The sequence below is a fragment of the Ornithorhynchus anatinus genome, chromosome 12 (assembly GCF_004115215.2).
Source record: "Ornithorhynchus anatinus isolate Pmale09 chromosome 12, mOrnAna1.pri.v4, whole genome shotgun sequence".
Lineage (NCBI taxonomy): Eukaryota > Metazoa > Chordata > Mammalia > Monotremata > Ornithorhynchidae > Ornithorhynchus > Ornithorhynchus anatinus.
Genome location: NC_041739.1, coordinates 1,116,362 through 1,133,298, shown reverse-complemented (window position 1 = coordinate 1,133,298; position 16,937 = coordinate 1,116,362). Strand labels below are relative to the sequence as shown.

The 16,937-nt window shown below is 50.4% G+C and overlaps 1 protein-coding gene across 3 annotated transcripts in view; it reads right to left on the bottom strand.

Annotated features, from left to right (window-relative positions):
• PDLIM3 (PDZ and LIM domain 3) overlaps window positions 1-6,509 on the bottom strand; it is a 32,059-nt gene extending 25,550 nt beyond the window's left edge. The window contains exon 1 of one of the 3 annotated variants that reach the window (XM_029077111.2): window positions 6,319-6,509. In XM_029077111.2, the coding sequence (XP_028932944.1) occupies window positions 6,319-6,411 (93 nt within the window). In that variant the 5' untranslated portion in view covers window positions 6,412-6,509. The remainder of the gene's footprint in view (window positions 1-6,318) is intronic. The other 2 variants (XM_029077110.2, XM_029077109.2) reach the window with 2 other exon arrangements.
• Window positions 6,510-16,937: the final 10,428 nt, after the last annotated feature.

The window sequence follows — 16,937 nt, the reverse complement described above, 5'->3', positions numbered from 1 at the left end:
CCCCTGCCTGCCTATTCTGTGCCTCAGTGGAACACGTCAGGTAGGGGTGAGTGAGAGTTCCCTATTCTCCCCCTCCCTTAAACCGTGAGCCCCATTTGGGACCAAGACTGTTTCTATTCTGATTGTATTCTATCTACCCCAGTGCTTAGCATAGTAAGCACTTGACAAACACAAATTTTTAAAAAAATTGGTAGTCACAATTCATTCAATCGTATTTATTGAGCGCCTACTGTGTGCAGAGCACTGTACTAAGCGCTTGGAACGTCAAATTCGGCATCAGATAGAGACGATCCTTACCCAACAACGGGCTCATCCCATGCCACAAGGTGCTCACACTTCAGAGAGGATCTTAACGTCTACTCTCTGCATTTATTAACGCTGGCACAGCACGCAGAAAATTCTGCTCCTTCGGAGTCCATCCCAAACCAGCAGCTGGTCCACCCAGGCTCTCGGCAAATCCAGCAAGTCTTTCCTGATTAATTCCCAATACCTCTCGCCATAGAAACCCTCCAGCCATCGCCAGCACTTATTTACATCCACCTTCAGCATTTACATCAACCCATCAATCAACAGCGCATCTTTGGCACCTTTGATGTGTGGAGTACTGAACTAAGTGCTGGGGAGACTACAGTAGACTTTGTCGAAATGCATGAGCCCTGCCTCCGAGGATCTTACAGTCCAGTAGAGGAAGCAGACACTAAAATAATGAACGGATGAGAGTAATGAGGATGAGGTGATATATGCACAAGCGTTGTGGCCTAGTGGAAAGAGCACAGGCCTGGGAGTCAGAGAATCCGGGTTCTAAACCCAGCCCCGGCACTTGTCTGCTGTGTGACCTTGGGCGAATCATTTAACTTCTCTGTGCCAGAGTTCCCTCATCTGCAAAATGGGGATTTAATATCTGTTCTCTCTCCTATTTAGACTGTGAGCCCTTTGTGGGAGCGGGACTGTGTCCCAGCTGATTATCTTGTATTTAATACCTGTTCTCTCTCCTATTTAGACTGTGAGCCCTGTGTGGGAGCGGGACTGTGTACCAGCTGATTATTTTGTATCTGCCCCAGTGCATAGTACAGTGCCCGGCACATAGTAAGCACTTAATATGATTATTGTTATTTTATAATATCAATTAGAAATCAAAGTAGCATGGATATAGGTCTAGTAAACGGTAAATCATTTATTTAATCATTCTATTCATAAACATTTCCACGTCCGAGTTCCCCCGCCCGTTAGACTTCGGCTTTGTTCTTCCAAGCACTTAGCACAAGTCACTGCCCACAGCAGGCGCTCAGTAAACGTCCCAACCATTTCTCTCCCCGAATTTCCAGGAGCCTAAAGAGGCTTTGTTAGGGTTCGGCACGGTTTGCTTTTCATACCAACCGGGCCCCTGGAGCCAGCACGTATCTGGGATGGTTTGCAGGACCGATCATGGAAACTTCTCCCTGCGCTTCCATAAAAGGTGGAAGTCGCTGCAGGCCAGGCTGGGCCCGGACAGGACAGGACCGGAACGGACAGGACCTGACGGCACCTGACGGGACCAGACGGGAATGGACTGGACCGAACCTGACAGCACCGGACGCGATCGAACGGGACAGGACTTGACAGGACCGAACCGGACAGGACCTGACAGGGCCTGACAGGACTGGACCAGACAGGACCGGAGCGCACCGGATGGATGCCCGTGGCCCTCCGTGGGCCTGGGCCCGTTTCCAAGTCTTTACTGACTTTGGTTCGGACCCAGGCAGGCCCCGGCCCCCCTCCACTTCCACCCCACTGTCTGCCCCGCCCTGTGCAGGGTTCCTGGCCTGCTCCCCCTGCTCCCTGGAGTGCCTGGGTTGGTCCTGCCCCTCGAGGAACCCTGGTAGGCCCCGCCCCCAACCCCCTAAAAGCCCTGAGTTCTGGTCAGTCTCGCCCAGTGCATCATCTCCAGCGCTTAGTACAGTGCCTGGCACATAGTAAGTGCTTAACACATGCCATAATTATCATTATTATTATTATGGTCCCACCCTCTGGACAGCCCGGGACAGCCTGGTCTCCCCACACAAGGAGCATCTGTTATTTTTTTTACTTGTATTAATGTCTGACTCCCCTTCTATACCGTAAGCTCACTGTGGTCAAGGAATGTCTGTCTGTTCTACTGTTATAATGTACTCTCCCCAGTGCTTAGTACAGTGCTCTGCACATACTAAACACTCAGTAAATACAACTAACTGACTGTGACTCCCAGTTTTCAGCAGGGAGATAGCATGGTCTGAAGCTTTGCCTTTTTTTAAATTATTATAAAGTGCCGTCCAGTCGTTTCCGATCCGTCGCGACTTCCTGGATATACTTTCTCCGGAACGTTCTGTCCTCTGCCATAATCCGCAACCTTTCTAATGGTTCTTCTGTTATCGTCCTTATGATCTCTATACATCTAGCTGCCGGTCTGCCTCTTCCACATTTTCCGGGGATTTTTCCTAGCGTTAGTGTCTTCTTCAGAGAATCGGTCCTCCTGATGATGTGCCCAAAATATGCTAATCTAAATCGAGTCATTTGGGAAGCAGAGTGGCTTAGTGGAAAGAGGCCGGGCTTGGGAGACAGAGGTCGTGGGTACTAATCCCGGCTCCTCCACTTGTCAGTGTGTGATGTTGGGTCTAGTCACTTCACTTCTCTGGGCCTCAGTTCCCTCATCTGTAAAATGGGGATTAAGACTGTGAGCCCCATGTGGGACAGGGACCGTGTCCAATCTAATTACCTTGTATGTGCCCCAGGGCTTAGAAAAGTGAAGTGGAAGCAGCATGGCATAGTGGACAGAGCATGGACCTGGGAGTCAGGAGGTCTTGGGTTCTAATCTCTGCTCTGACACTCTGCTGTGTGACCTTAGGCAAATCACTTCACTATTCTGGGCCTCAGTTACCTCATCTGGAAAATGGGGATTGAGACTGTGAGCCCCACGCGGAACAGGGACTGTGTCCAACCCGATTTCCTTGTATCCATCCCAGCGCTTTGTACAGGGCCTGGCACACAGTAAGGGCTTAACAAATACAATAATAATAATAATAATAATAATAATAATACTATCATCATTATTATTATTATTAACAAATGGGGATTGAGAGGGTGAACCTCAAGTGGGACAGGGACTGCGTCCAACCCAATTTGCTAGTATCCATCCCAGCATTTAGTACAGTGCCTGGCGCATAGTAAGCACTTAAATACCTTTACTATTTTATTATTATAATCAGTGCTGGGCACATGGTAAGAGCTTAACAAATACTATCAGTATTATTATCCTAATCGACGCCCCTCCCCCACCGGAGCAGAGACCCCCGGTCTGCCCCCGCCCCTCGGAGACCACCCACCCTCCCCCTCCCCCCGTCCCGGGGTGAGTCGCGATCCATTTCCAAATAAGCGAATTGAGGCCAGGGCAGCCTGCAGGGCGGAGGGAACCGCGAGTCTTGAAGGAAAAAAGGAAAATAGTTAAGGAAACCGGATCCGGGAAATTCGGGAGGGTCCCCGGGAGCCGAGAAAGTCACTTCGATTCTCTGAGCCTCAGTTCCCTCCTCTGCAAAATGTATTTTCGTGGCATTTTCATTCCAAGCGCTTAGTACAGTGCTCTGCACATAGTAAGCGCTCAATAAATACTATTGAATGAATTGTCCTTTCCAAGCGCTTAGTACAGTGCTCTGCACATAGTAAGCGCGCAATAAATACTACTGAATGAATAAATTGTACTTTCCAAGCGCTTAGTACAGTGCTCCGCACACAGAAGCGCTCAATAAATACGATTGAATGAATTACGATTGTGAGCCCTTTGTGGGACAGGGACTGTGGCCAACCTGATTAGCTTTTATCTGCCCCAGCGCTTAGAACAGTCCCCGGCACATAGAGAGCACCTAACAAATACCACGATGATGATGATGATGATGATGATGATGATGATATTATTAGAGGGGAGTTGGACTAATCCGGTTTGTTCTCGCCCTCCGTGGTTCCCGAAGGCCAGGCCCACGCGTGGGGGTGGTCTTAACTACAGCACGAAGCGTCAGTGTCCAACCTAACTTGTATCTACCCCAGCGCTTAGGACAGTGCTTGGCACACAGTAAGCGCTTAACAAGTACCATCATCATTATTCTTATTATTCCTAAGCGCTCGTGCCTATTTTAGAAATGCTCCCGGAGATGGGGTGGGTGGGGGGCTGTGCCCGTGGGGGCCCGGACCACCCTGACCCGCCCCATCCTGGGTCCCCTCCCCTCCTCTCCTCTGGACCTCGCCGACCGTCCGAGCCCGGGCTCTCTCCTCTCCCCCGCCTGCCCCAGGGCCTATAATAATAATAATAACTAAGAATGGTATTTGTAAAGCTCTTACTGTGTGCCAGACACTGCACTAAACGCCGGGGTGGATACAAGCAAATCGGGGTGGTCACAGTCCCCATCTCCATCCTCCTCACAGTCTCGATTGCCATTTCACGGATGAGGTCACTGAGGCACAGAGAAGTAGTGTGACTTGCCCAAGGTCACCCAGCATTCATTCATTCAACCATACGTATTGAGCGCTTACTATGTGCAGAGCACTGGACTAAGCGCTTGGAATGGATAATCCGGCAACAGATAATAATAATAATGATAATAATAATGTTGGTATTTGTTCAGCGCTTACTATGTGCAGAGCACTGACTGTTCTAAGCACTGGGGTAGACACAGGGGAATCAGGTTGTCCCACGTGGGGCTCACAGTCTTCAACCCCATTTTACAGATGAGGTAACTGAGGCACAGAGAAGTTAAGTGAGTTGCCCACAGTCACACAGCTGACATGTGGCAGAGCTGGGATTCGAACCCATGACCTCTGACTCCAAAGCCCGGGCTCTTTCCACTGAGCCACGCTGCTTCTCCAATCCACATAGAGACAATCCCTGCCCAATGACGGGTTTACATTCATTCATTCATTCATTCGTATTTATTGAGCGCTTACTAAGTGCAGAGCACTGTTCTAAGCACTGGGGTAGATACAGGGTAATCAGGTTGGACAATCTGGCAACAGATAGAGACAATCCCTGCCCAGTGACGGGCTCGCAGCCTAAACGCAGCCAAATGACGGAGGCAGGATTAGAACCCGTGACCTTCTGACTCCCAGGCCCGGGCTCTACCGACCTCTCCAGCTGCCGGTCCCTGTCCAGTTGGTTCAGGGGCCGTGAGCACCAACACCGAACCAGTGCGGGGGATACGCGGACCCCCATGGCCCTCAAAACCTCTACCCCTTGTCATTTGTGTGACTCTGGGTGGGTCATTTCACTTCTCTGTGCCTCAGTTCCTTCATCTGGGAGATGGGGACTAGGACCGTGAGCCCCACGTGGGACAACCTGATCACCTCGTATCTACCCCAGAGCTTAGAACAGTGCTTGGCACATAGTAAGCGCTTAACAAATTCTATTTAGCTTGGTGATATCGACGCCAGACTTCTTGTTTAGTTGTCTGTCACCCCCGATTAATAATAATAATAATAATAATGTTGGTATTTGTTAAGCGCTTATTATGTGCAGAGCACAGTTCTAAGCACTGGGGTAGATACAGGGTAATCAGGTTGTCCCATGTGAGGCTGACAGTTAATCCCCATTTCACAGAAGAGGTAACTGAGGCACAGAGAAGTTACGTGACTTGCCCACAGTCACACAGCTGACACGTGGCAGAGCTGGGATTCGAACCCATGATCTCTGATTCCCAAGCCCAGACTCTTTCCACTGAGCCATGCTGATTAGACCCTGAGCCCTTCTCTGGGCGGGGATGGTCTCTCTCTGTTGCCGAATTGTCCATTCCAAGCGCTCAGTACAGTGCTCTGCATATAGTAAGCGCTCAATAAATACGATCAAATAAATGAAAAACGACCCCCTCCGGACCCCTCGAAGCGCCTGGAGGAGGCCTCGCGTGGGGAGGGGGCGAGAGTGCGGATGGCTCAGCGCGACCCCTCACCCGCCCTGCAAACCCGCCCCCAGCCTAGAGTAAAAACAACAATAATAAATGTGCTGTTTTTTAAAGCGCTTACTATGCGCCACGCAATGCGCCAAGCGCCGGAAGGTCATCAGGTTGTCGCACGTGGGGCTCACGCTTTCACCCGCATCTGACAGATGAGGCCCGGAGAGGTGAAGCGGCTGGCCCAAGGTCACCCAGCACACGAGTGGCGGGGCCGGGATTGGAACCTACGACCTCTGACCCCCGTGCTCCTGTCACTAGGCCCCGCCGCTTCTCCCCGGGGCCACTCGTGCGCGCCCGGGGGTGGGGGACTGGTCCCGCCACCCCCGGGGAGGCCTCCGAGCTCAGCAGCAGCGAGGAGGGGGGCTAGACTTACCCTGGTGATGACCAAAGGCTGGTTGAAGTCGACGCCCCCCGAGAGCCGAAAGCCCCACGGGGCAGGACCCGGGAGGACGATGGTCTGCGGCATGTGGGCACCCCGGACGGGCTGCCCGGGGGCAGCGGGCAGAGGGGCAGAGGGGCAGAGGGGCGAGCTGGGGGCACCGGTGGCCGCTCGGCCCTTTATCCCCTTCTTCCCTCCGCCCAGGTTGACGTCAGCCCCCTCCCCCAGGCCGGGGGGAGGGGGCTGGGGGCGCTCCAGCTTTGGCGGGGAGAGAGGGGAGGGCCAAGGCCCCCTGAGGAATTGGGACATTCCCCAGCCTCCCGAGGACTGACTCCTCTCAGGGCAGCCAGGAGGAGGCTTTGGGTTTCAGATTCCTTCTGCTTCCTTCAAGCAGGCCCCGGCCCGGCCCCGGCCCCCGGCCCCCGGCCCCTGCCCCCGTCCTTCCTCTTTAGGGGGCATCCCTTCACTCATTCATTCTGCCAGGCGGGCATCCGAATTTATCGATGAGGAGCAGCGGGGCCTAGTGGAAAGAACTCAGGCCTGGGAGACGGAGGACCTGGGTTCATTCAATCGTATTTATTGAGCGCTTACTATAAAAATAGTAATGATGACGACGATGGCATTTGTTAAGCGCTTACTTTGTGCAACGCACTGTTCAAAGCGCTGGGGAGGATACAAGGTGATCAGGTTGTCCCGCGTGGGGCTCGCAGTCTTCATCCCCATTTGACAGATGAGGTAACTGAGGCACCGAGAAGCGAAGTGACTTGCCCAAAGTCACACAGCTGACATGTGGTGGAGCAGGGATTTGAACCCATGACCTCTGGCTCGCCGGCCCGTGCTCTTTCCACTGAGCCACGCTCCTTATCGCAGCTTACTATGTGCAGGGCACTGTACTAAGCGTTTGGAATGGACAATTCGGCAACAGAACGAGACCATCCCTGCCCAACAACGGGCTCACGGTCTAAACGAGCACCTCCTGACCGCGAGCAAGTCGCTGAATTTCTCTGTGTCTCACTTGGCTTATCTGTCATAATAATAATAATAACTCTGGTGTTTGCTAAGTGCTTACCGTGTGCCAAGACTGTTCTAAGCGCTGGGGTAGATACAAGGTCATAGGGTTGTCCCACGTGGTGCTCACAGTCTTGATCACCTTTTTACAGATGAGGTCACTGAGGCACAGAAAAGTGAAGCGGCTTGCCCAAGGTCACACAGCAGACAAGTGGCGGAGCTGGGATTAGAACCCACCTCCTCTGACTCCCAAGCCCCTGCTCTTTCCGCTAAGCCACGCTGCTTCATCTGTAAAATGGGGACTAAGAATGTGAACCCCATGTAGGACAGGGACTGTGTCCAACCTTATTAGCTTGTACCCACGCCAGTACTTGGGAGAAGCAGCGTGGCGTAGTGGATAGAGCCGGGCCTGGAAGTCAGAAGGTCTTGGGTTCTAATCCCGGCTCCACCGCGTGTCTGCTGTGTGACCTTAGGCAAGTCATTTCACTTCTCTGTACCTCGGTTATCATCTGTAAAATGGGGATTGAGACTGTGAGCCCTATTAGGACAGGTACTTGTCCAACCAGATTACCTTTTATCTACCCCAGTGCTTAGAACAGTGTTTGGCACACAGTAAGCACTTAACAAGTACTATCATTATTATTATTAGTAGTAGTGGGACAGTGTCTGACACAAAATAAGCGCTTAACAAATACCATTAAATAAATGGAGCACTCTACTATCGCGAGTAGAGTGCTGCACTAGGTGCTGATTGTGCGCAGGCGTCCGCTTTGTGCAGAGTCCTCAACTGGGTACCTAGTCTGTACAGAATAATAATTAATATTCATTTTGATATTTGTTAAACACTATGTGCCGAGCACTATACTAAGCCCTGGATTAGATCCAGTGAGTTCAGACACTGTCCTTGTCCCACATAAGGCTCCCTCTCTAAGAAGGAGGAAGAAGAGGTATTGAATCCCCATTTTACAGAGTAGTGAAGTGACTTGCCCAAGGTCACACAGCAGGCAAGTAGCCGAGCTGGGTTTAGAACTCAGGTCCCTTGACTCCCAGGCTCATACTCTTTCCACATGGCTACGCTGCTTCTCACTGTAGAGCCCAGTCTGGGGCTCCTAATGGGCATGTACTGTGAACAGAGCGCTGCCTTAGGTGCCCGCTGGATGCAGAGTATTGAACTGACGCTCACTTTGTGCAGAGCACTCTACTGGGCCTCTACTGTGTGCAGGCACTTGAGGACTACACAGAAGCATGAAAGAGAGTGCAGAGAAGCAGTGTGGTTTAGTGGAAAGAGCCGGGCTGGGAGTCAGAAGCTCCTGGGTTCTAATTCCAGCTCCACCATTTGTCCCCTGTGTGACTCTGTGTAAGTCACTAAACTTCTCTGTGCCTCGGATACCTCATCTGTAAAATGGGGATTAAGACTGTGAGCCCCATGTGGGACAGGGACTGTGTCCAACCTGATTATCTCATAACTACCTCAGCGCTTAGAACAGTGCTTGGAGAACAGTGTAAGCCCTTGAGAAAAACCACAATTATCATCATTATTATTATTATTACAGACATTAATATGACACCCGAATTCTCCCCCTTTGGAGCCATCCCTGCTCCCCCAACTCCAGGGGAGCCGGGATGGAAGGTCCCAGTTCCAGGGGCCCAACCAAAACCCCGGGGGCATTAGGCCAGATGTGCTGGGTCTCCTCCCGCCCCGGCCTTCTTTCTAAACAGAAAGAACACATTCCAGTTGCCATCCACCTGGGAACTAAATTGCCTGATTTGGGAATGTCATCAAAAGCAGCTCAGGCAAACGGGGCCGGACAAGTTCCGAAATTATTCCCGCGAAACCCTCGCGTGCCTGCTTGAAAACAGGAGAAGAAAAGAGGTGGGGGAAAGAGGGATCTGAGGTGCAGGAACCTCCAGCTGCGCGATCCCCCCTTGCTCCGGGTTCAAAACCCAACCTCCGGCATTGCGGGGACCCCTCCCCCAAATCCCCGAGTCTGCTTGGCTACATCCTTCTAGAAGACTGTGACTTTTCCATTTAACATTCTGAACTTTAGCCTCTAATCGATCCTACTTAGACTTACTGACATTTCTTCTTCCCCAGCTTCCTGTCCAGCTCACTGACCTTTGATTCCTCTTCCCGGGATCTTACAGTGGCCAAGAGTTCCCTGTTAATAATAATACTCTGTGGGCAGGGAATGTATCGATCAACTCTGTTGCACCGTGCAGTGATATATACATATTGTAAGTGCTCAATAAGTACTATTGATTGATCGATTAATGATAATAATAATTGTGGTATTTGTTTGGTGCTCACTTTGTGTCAGTCAGTGTTCTAAGCACTGGGGTAGATTCTAGATAGAGCAAACATGATCCCATATGGCGTTCAAAGTCTCAGGGGATGAGAGAACAGGTATTTAATCCCTGTTTTACAGATAAAGAAAACAGAGTCACAGAGAAAGTAAGTAATAACAATAACAATAACAACCTCTTTCCTCTTCTCCCACTCCCTCTGCGTCATCCTGACTTGCTCCCTTTATTTATTCCCCTTCCCAGCCCCATCTGTACATAGTTGTAATCTACTTATTCATATTGGTGTCGGTCTCCCCCTTTAGACTGTAAGCTCGTTGGGGGCAGGGAATGTCTGTTGATTGTTATAGTGTACTCTCCCGAGCGCTTAGTACAGTGCTCTGCACACAGTTAGCTCTCAATAAATGTGATTGAATAGGATTCCGCCCCTGCCCCTCCAGGCTGAGAAGCAACATGGCCAAATGGGACTAGCCCAGGCCTGGGGGGTCAGAGGGCCTGGTATTTAATCCTGACGATTGCCTGCTATGTGACCTTGGGCAAGTCACTTCACTTCTCTGTATCTCAGTTTCCTCATTTGTAAAACGGGGATTAAATAATTCTCTTCTCTCTTACACCATGAGCCTGATGAGGGATAGGACTGAGTCTGACCTGATTATCCTAGTACGGTGTTTGACACATAGTAAGTGCTTAACAAATACCTCAGTTACCTCAGTGGGGATTGGGGATTACCTCATCTGTAAAATGGGGATTAAAACTGTGAGCCCTGTGTGGGACAGGGATTGGGTCCAACCCGATTATCTTATATCCACCTCTGCACTTAGTACAGTGCCTGGCACAAAGTAAGAGCTTAACAAGTGGGGATTAAGACTGTGAGCCCCATGTAGGACAGGGACTGAGTCCAACCCGATTTTCTTGTACTCACCCCGGGGCTTAGTACAGTGCGTGGCACACAGTAAGCACTCAACAAATATTCCACAGTTACTATTATTATTATTCCCATGATTCTTCTTCTTCTCTATGGGTTGGGGGTTCCTCCCCTGTGAGGGTGGGAGGGGGAGGGAGGGAATAGCCCCAGCACCTCGCTGCAAAACCACGACAGGGAGTAGAGGACCCCGGATTGTAGTCAGCTTCCAGATCTGCTCAGATCCAGTCAAGTGGTCTTCACTCTTCTTTGCAGTTCAGCAAGGCCTTGACACCCTCCTGAGGCCTCCTTGTCCAGGGTCCCATCCCCCCATGGCTCAGAGGACCCTTGGGTCTCTCTTTTTTTTAATGGCATCTCATTCATTGTCATATTTATTGAGCACTTACTGTGTGCAGAGCACTGTACTAAGTGCTTGGGAAAGTATAGCGATGAACAGACACTGTTGAGCTCTTACTATGTGCCAGGCACTGTACTAAATGCAGAGGTGGATACAAGATAATCAGGTTGGACCCAGTCCCTGGCCCACAGTTTTAATCCCCATTTTACAGATGAGGTAACTAAGGCACGGAGAAATGAAGTGACTTGCCCAAGATCACACAACAGACAAGCGACAGACCGAGGATTAAAACTCAGATCCTCTGACTCCCAGGCCCATGGTCTTTCCACAAGGCCATGCTCCTTCTCTTTGCTTCCAGGCCCACAATTTCCATTACTTCCTCCAGGAGAAGTTTCAAGTCGTAGTCCTTCGACAATTCAGAGAAGGGTTCACTTGCATCAAACTTCCCTCTGAACGGTGAAAATATACAAGACTGAATTCCAAGATAAATAGTTGGCGACCAGCTTCTCCTTCAGCACAGGGGAGGGATGGGGGAGAGAATGCAATATTTGTGTTTTTGCGGTCGTTCCAAGAATCTGCGCTCACGTGACCGGCTCGTGTTGATCAGAGCAGAGTTGCAATGAGAAGGGTTCACACATGTCTCCCGGGGGTTGTGGGTGCGATACCCGGGGGGATATCTCGGCTAGGACCCGAGCTCAATCTACATGGGCAGAAGGGCTCAGCTGAGAAATTGGGGAAAAACCTTGATGTTGATGCCACAGCCTTTTTTCTTTAGCAGAAGGGAGGCCGGATTCTGCACGTTGCTACGAACTCCCCAGATAATGATTTCCTTCTGTGTTTTGCCTTAATTAGTCATCCGTGTTCTTAGATTTGATTGGGGAACCTTGAAAAGCCTCCTGAAACAGCTAATCTCCACAAGCAGATTGAGCACATTGTACGGGCCAATGGGGTCTGTTTGCTTTTCCTTCTGCAACATCTTTTCTCTCTCTCCCCGGCCTGATCAGGTTGGGGCTGCCTCTTGCTGGGGGACACTCCCATCCCACCTGCTGCTTTTCACCCTACCCACCTGACGCCATCAGTGAAGTCCAGTCACCAAGACCGGAGAGCCTTCGGAACTGAGAGGTCCCTGCCAGAGCCTCGATCTTCACTGCCCACGTTAGCCAGCTATTTTCCAAGACTCCTGCCCTGGCCCGTTTACCTCATGGAATGGCTATGAGTGTCTTTGGTCAGAAACCTTCCCCACTGATGACACGATCCCAGACAACGCTCTACTACCAGTTAAGCCGGGACCAGGATTTAGGACTCCCAAATCCCAGAGTAGCACTTCTTCTGCTGGACCCCCACTAGAAAGAACCCACCGGAGGTAGGGATCTGTGTTTCAGAGAGACACCCAAATGGGCAGCTAGCCCCCAGCCCCAACTGACCCATCCACCAGGCCTGAATCCCACGGACCCTGTGCCATGTTTAAGGTGCCATCCAGAGCACCGGTGATCCAGGGAGGCTCCCTGCAGGCTGGACCGCCTCTGAGCATGGCAGCAGCGGGTCTCTCCGCAGAGCTCGGGCCCTGGGCCTGCCTCCCGAGGGCTGAAGTGTGCTGGGCGGGACCTGGGCTGCCTTGCAGCATCTCCAGAAGAGATGGTGGAGCCTCAACAATAATAATAATGTTGGTATTTGTTAAGCGCTTACTATGTGCAGAGCACTCTTCTAAGTGCTGGGTTAGATACAGGGTAATCTTGTCCCACGTGAGGTTCACAGTCTTAATCCCCAGATGAGGTAACTGAGGCCCAGAGAAGTGAAGTGACTTGCCCACAGTCACCACAGCTGACAAGTGGCAGAGCTGGGATTCAAACTCATGACCTCTGACTCCCAGGTCCGGGTTCTTTCCACATCAATAATGTGTCATTTGAAATGTCCTGGCTGGTTTCAACCTTCTGGGTGGCTTGTGGAAGTTTCCTTTGAGGAACAGTGAGGCCTAATGGAAAGAGCACAGGCCTGGGAGTCAGAGGTCACTCATCTACCACTCATCTATCACTCATTGTAGTCTTGGGCAAGTCACTTAACTTCTCTGAGCCTCAGTTCCCTCATCTGCAAAATGGTGGTTCAATACCTGTTCCCCCTCCTACTTAGACTGTGAACCCTCTATGGGACAGAGACTGTCTCACCTGATTATCTTGTATCTTCTCCAGCAGGAATGTGTCTGTTTATTGTATTGTATTCTCCCAAGCTCTTAATACAGTGCTCTGCACACAGTTAAGAGCTCAATAAATAGGATTGAATGAATGAAAGCTTGACACATAGTAAGCACTTAACAAATATCACAGTTATTATTATTATTATTATTTTTACCTTTGACTTCAGACCCTCCAAGTGACAAAACAATCATTCGATCAATCAGTGGTATTTATTGAATGCTAACTGTATGCAGAGCACTATACCAGGCATTTGGGAGAGAAAAATACAATAGAGTTGGACAATAGAGTCGGTAGACACTTTTCCTGCCTACATGGAGCTTGCAGTCTAGATTGGGAGACCGACATTGATATGAATAAATAAATAAATATATTGTGGATAAGTACATAAAGTGCTATGGGGACGAGGCAGGGTTGAATATCAAGTGCTTAAAGGGTACAGTTCCAAGGACATACATGATGCAGAATGGAGAGGGAGTAGGTGAAAAGGGTGCTTAATTGAGGAAGACTTCTTGGAGGAGATGTGATTTTTAAAAGGATTTGAAGGTGGGGAGAGTGGTGGTCTGCTGTATATGGAGGGAGTTCCAGGTCAGAAGGAGGATGTGGGCAAGAGTTCAGTTGTGAGATAGACAGAGATCAAGGTAGAGTGAGTAGGTTGGTGTTGATGGGGTGAAGTGTTTGGGCTGGGTTGTAGTAGGAAATCAGGAAGGTAAAGAAGGAGGGAGCAAGGTGATTGAGTGCTTTAAAGCCGATGGTAAGGAGTTTCTGTTTGATGTGGAGGTGGACGGGCAACCACTGGAGGTTCTTGAGAAGTGGGGAGACATTAGAAAAATGATCCATGCAGCAGAGGAAAGTATGGACTGGAGTGGAGAGAGACAGGAGGCTTGGAGGTCAGCAAGGAGGCAGATGTAGTGATCAAGGCAGGATACAATAAGTGCTTGGATCCACTTGGTAATAATTTAGATGGAGAGGAAAGAGTGAATTTTAGTGTTGTGAAAATACACACTATCAGAAGGTACAAATAGGAATAGCAAAAAAAGAACCTGGACACAAGTTATGTACCAAGCCCTATACTGGAAACTTGCTGTCTGCAAAGCGCTGTACTTCAATCAGTCAATCAATCAATCCTATTTATTGAGCACTTACTATATGCAGAACATTGTACTAACTGCTTGAGAGAGTATAACAGCACTCTTTACCCAGTACACAGGATTAGCAGACATGTTCCCTGCCCCTAATGAGCTTACAGTCTAGAGGGGGAGATCTTGACACCAAGTGTGTGCTGGCCACTTACTGTGTGCGGAGCACTGTACTGGGTACATACTATGCACAGAGTGCTGTGCTGTGCTCGGTACGTACTGGGTACAGAGCTCTCCCCATCTTCAAAGCTGTCCAAAAAAAAAAATACAACTCTTCCAGGAAGCCTTTCCTGATTCATTCACAACTTTCCAATCACAGTTCACCCTTAGCACTTCTGAATGTTATTTTTATTCTCAGCACTGTTGCACATTTGTATGTTTTTATTCATTTTTTATGTATATTTTTAATGAGTACATTTAGCTGTACAGTCAGCTGTTTGGTCCCGAAGTGTTTGTTTTGCTTCCTTCTTTATCCTTGCTCTTCCTCTGGCTTTATCAATTGGTAACTTATATTTGTCTGTTTCTCCCTTAAATTAAAGGCTCCTTGAGGGTAGGGAATGTGTGTCTTGCTACTGTTGAGCTCTCCACAGGGCTTAGTATAGTGCCTAGCACTCAGAGGGTGCTCAGTAACGACCCCAAGCTCTGAGCCGCCTCTCCTCCCCTCCCCTTTTCTTGGCTTTGGCTTTGTTTGAACGTGTCTCCCGTTGCCAGGGCACAGGGATCTGTTGTGTTTATGGGGCCGAGAGGGAGGGTGGAAGGGAGGGAGGGAGGCAGCTGATGGGTAAATACGGTTCTCTGCTTCCCGGGCTGGACCATCGCCTGAGGTGGGCAGACTGGGAGCCTGCTGCTCCCACCACTCCTGGGGCTGGGAACGGGGAGAGGGGCCTGGGAAATCAATCAATCAATCAATGGTATTCATCAAGTGCTTGCTATGTTCAGATCACTGTATTAAACACTTGGGAGAGTACAATACAACAGAATTAGCAGACACGTTCCCTGCCTAGAGGAGGTAGAGTTCCTGCTTAGGTGGCTCTGGAGAAAAGAAACCTTTTCCTGTCCAGCCCGGAGACCGCTCCATCAGGGTCAGCACCAGTGCCCTGGGCCCAGCCCTTGGGGTAGAGGGAGCTGGTGTCCTCCCCTTCCCATCCCCCTAGCTCCAGCCCCCGGCTGTGAGGCTGAGAGGGCAAGGGTCTTTCGGCCCTGGGAAAACTCCATGGCTGCTCTTTCCTTCTGATTGGCAGGAGCTTTTCCCATGGGGAAGGCGAAGTTCCCCAAGCAACTTACTAAGTTTCTTCTCCAAAATGTCAGTAGATGTACAGATGCTTAGTACACTGCTCTGCACACACTTAAGTACTCAGTAAATACCACTGATTGGTGTAGGTACCTGGCCACTGACCTTAACTAAAATTCATGGAGCATCCTTCATTGCATGGACCAGAAGAACCTATCAGAATGAATCAAAGGGGAGAGTCAGGGATATCGTGCTGGGCTACTGGGGGAGAGTCAGTGGTGGAGAGGGGAGAGGCAGGGGTGGAGAGGGGAGAGTCAGGAGTGTTGGATGGTCTTTGCTGGGTCACTGGGGAGAGAAAGGGATAGAGAGGGGAGAGTCAAGCCTGCTGAGCGGTCCATGTTGAGTCACTGGGGAGAGTCAGGGATGGAGAGGGTAGAGTCGGGGGTATTGGAGTCAGGGGTGTTGGATGATCTGTGCTGGGTGACTGGGGAGAGTCAGGGATGGAGAGGGGAAAGACAGGGGTGTTGGATGGTCTGCCCCTAATGCTAAGGGCTGTTTTCCAAGAGGGCTACCAGCACACAGTTCCTCCTCACATTCTGGTGCCCCAGTACGATCTGGAAGGCCACTGGGTTGCCCCAGAACAGGGTGGCTCCTGGAATGATATTTCTATGACTCACGAAAACATGTGTTCTGTCTCCTGGCAGCAGGCACCTAGGAGCTATTTGTGTCTCTAACCCCATAAATCACAGGTGAAATCACTGTGGCTGGCATTAACCCCCGAGGGGGCTGAGGGCTGAATCAGCAGCTGCTCTGGGATCAGGATTTCCCATAATCCGGGTCAGGATCTCTGTCCTTCCCGGTCTGTGATTCAGCACCGAGTGACCATCAGGAGTCCCGACCTGGATGGCTAGTGGGAGAAGAAGAGTCATGAATGCTGGGTGGATTGGGGCAGCACCATGAACCCCAGCTGCCTTTTCTTCCTGCCCCTTGCTTTCAAGAGCCGCCCAACTTGAGATTTCTGATGGAAAGGGATGCCTGCCCCCCACCCCCCCCCGCCCACTGAGGAACTTTTTTTTTAATGGTATTTGTTAAGGGCTTACTATGTCCCAGGCACTGTCCTAAGCACTAGGGTAGATACAAGCTAATCAGGTTGGACACAGTCCATGTCCCACATGGGGCTCACAACGTTATTGCCATTTTACAGATGAGGTAACTGAGACACAGATAAGTGAAGTGACTTGCCCGAGGTCACAGCAGACAAGTGACAGATCTGGGATTAGAACTCGTGTTCTCCTGACCCCAGGCCCAAGCTCTATCCACTAGGCCCTACTGCTTTCTTCCACAGACCCCGCTCCCTGTGAGAGTCCATGTTGGGTTCTCTTCTAGACCGGCCTCGTCTCGACCCCTCATTGTTCTTCATTCATTCATTCGATCGTATTTACCGAGCGCTCACTGTGTGCAGTTCTCATCATCATCCACAACAGTA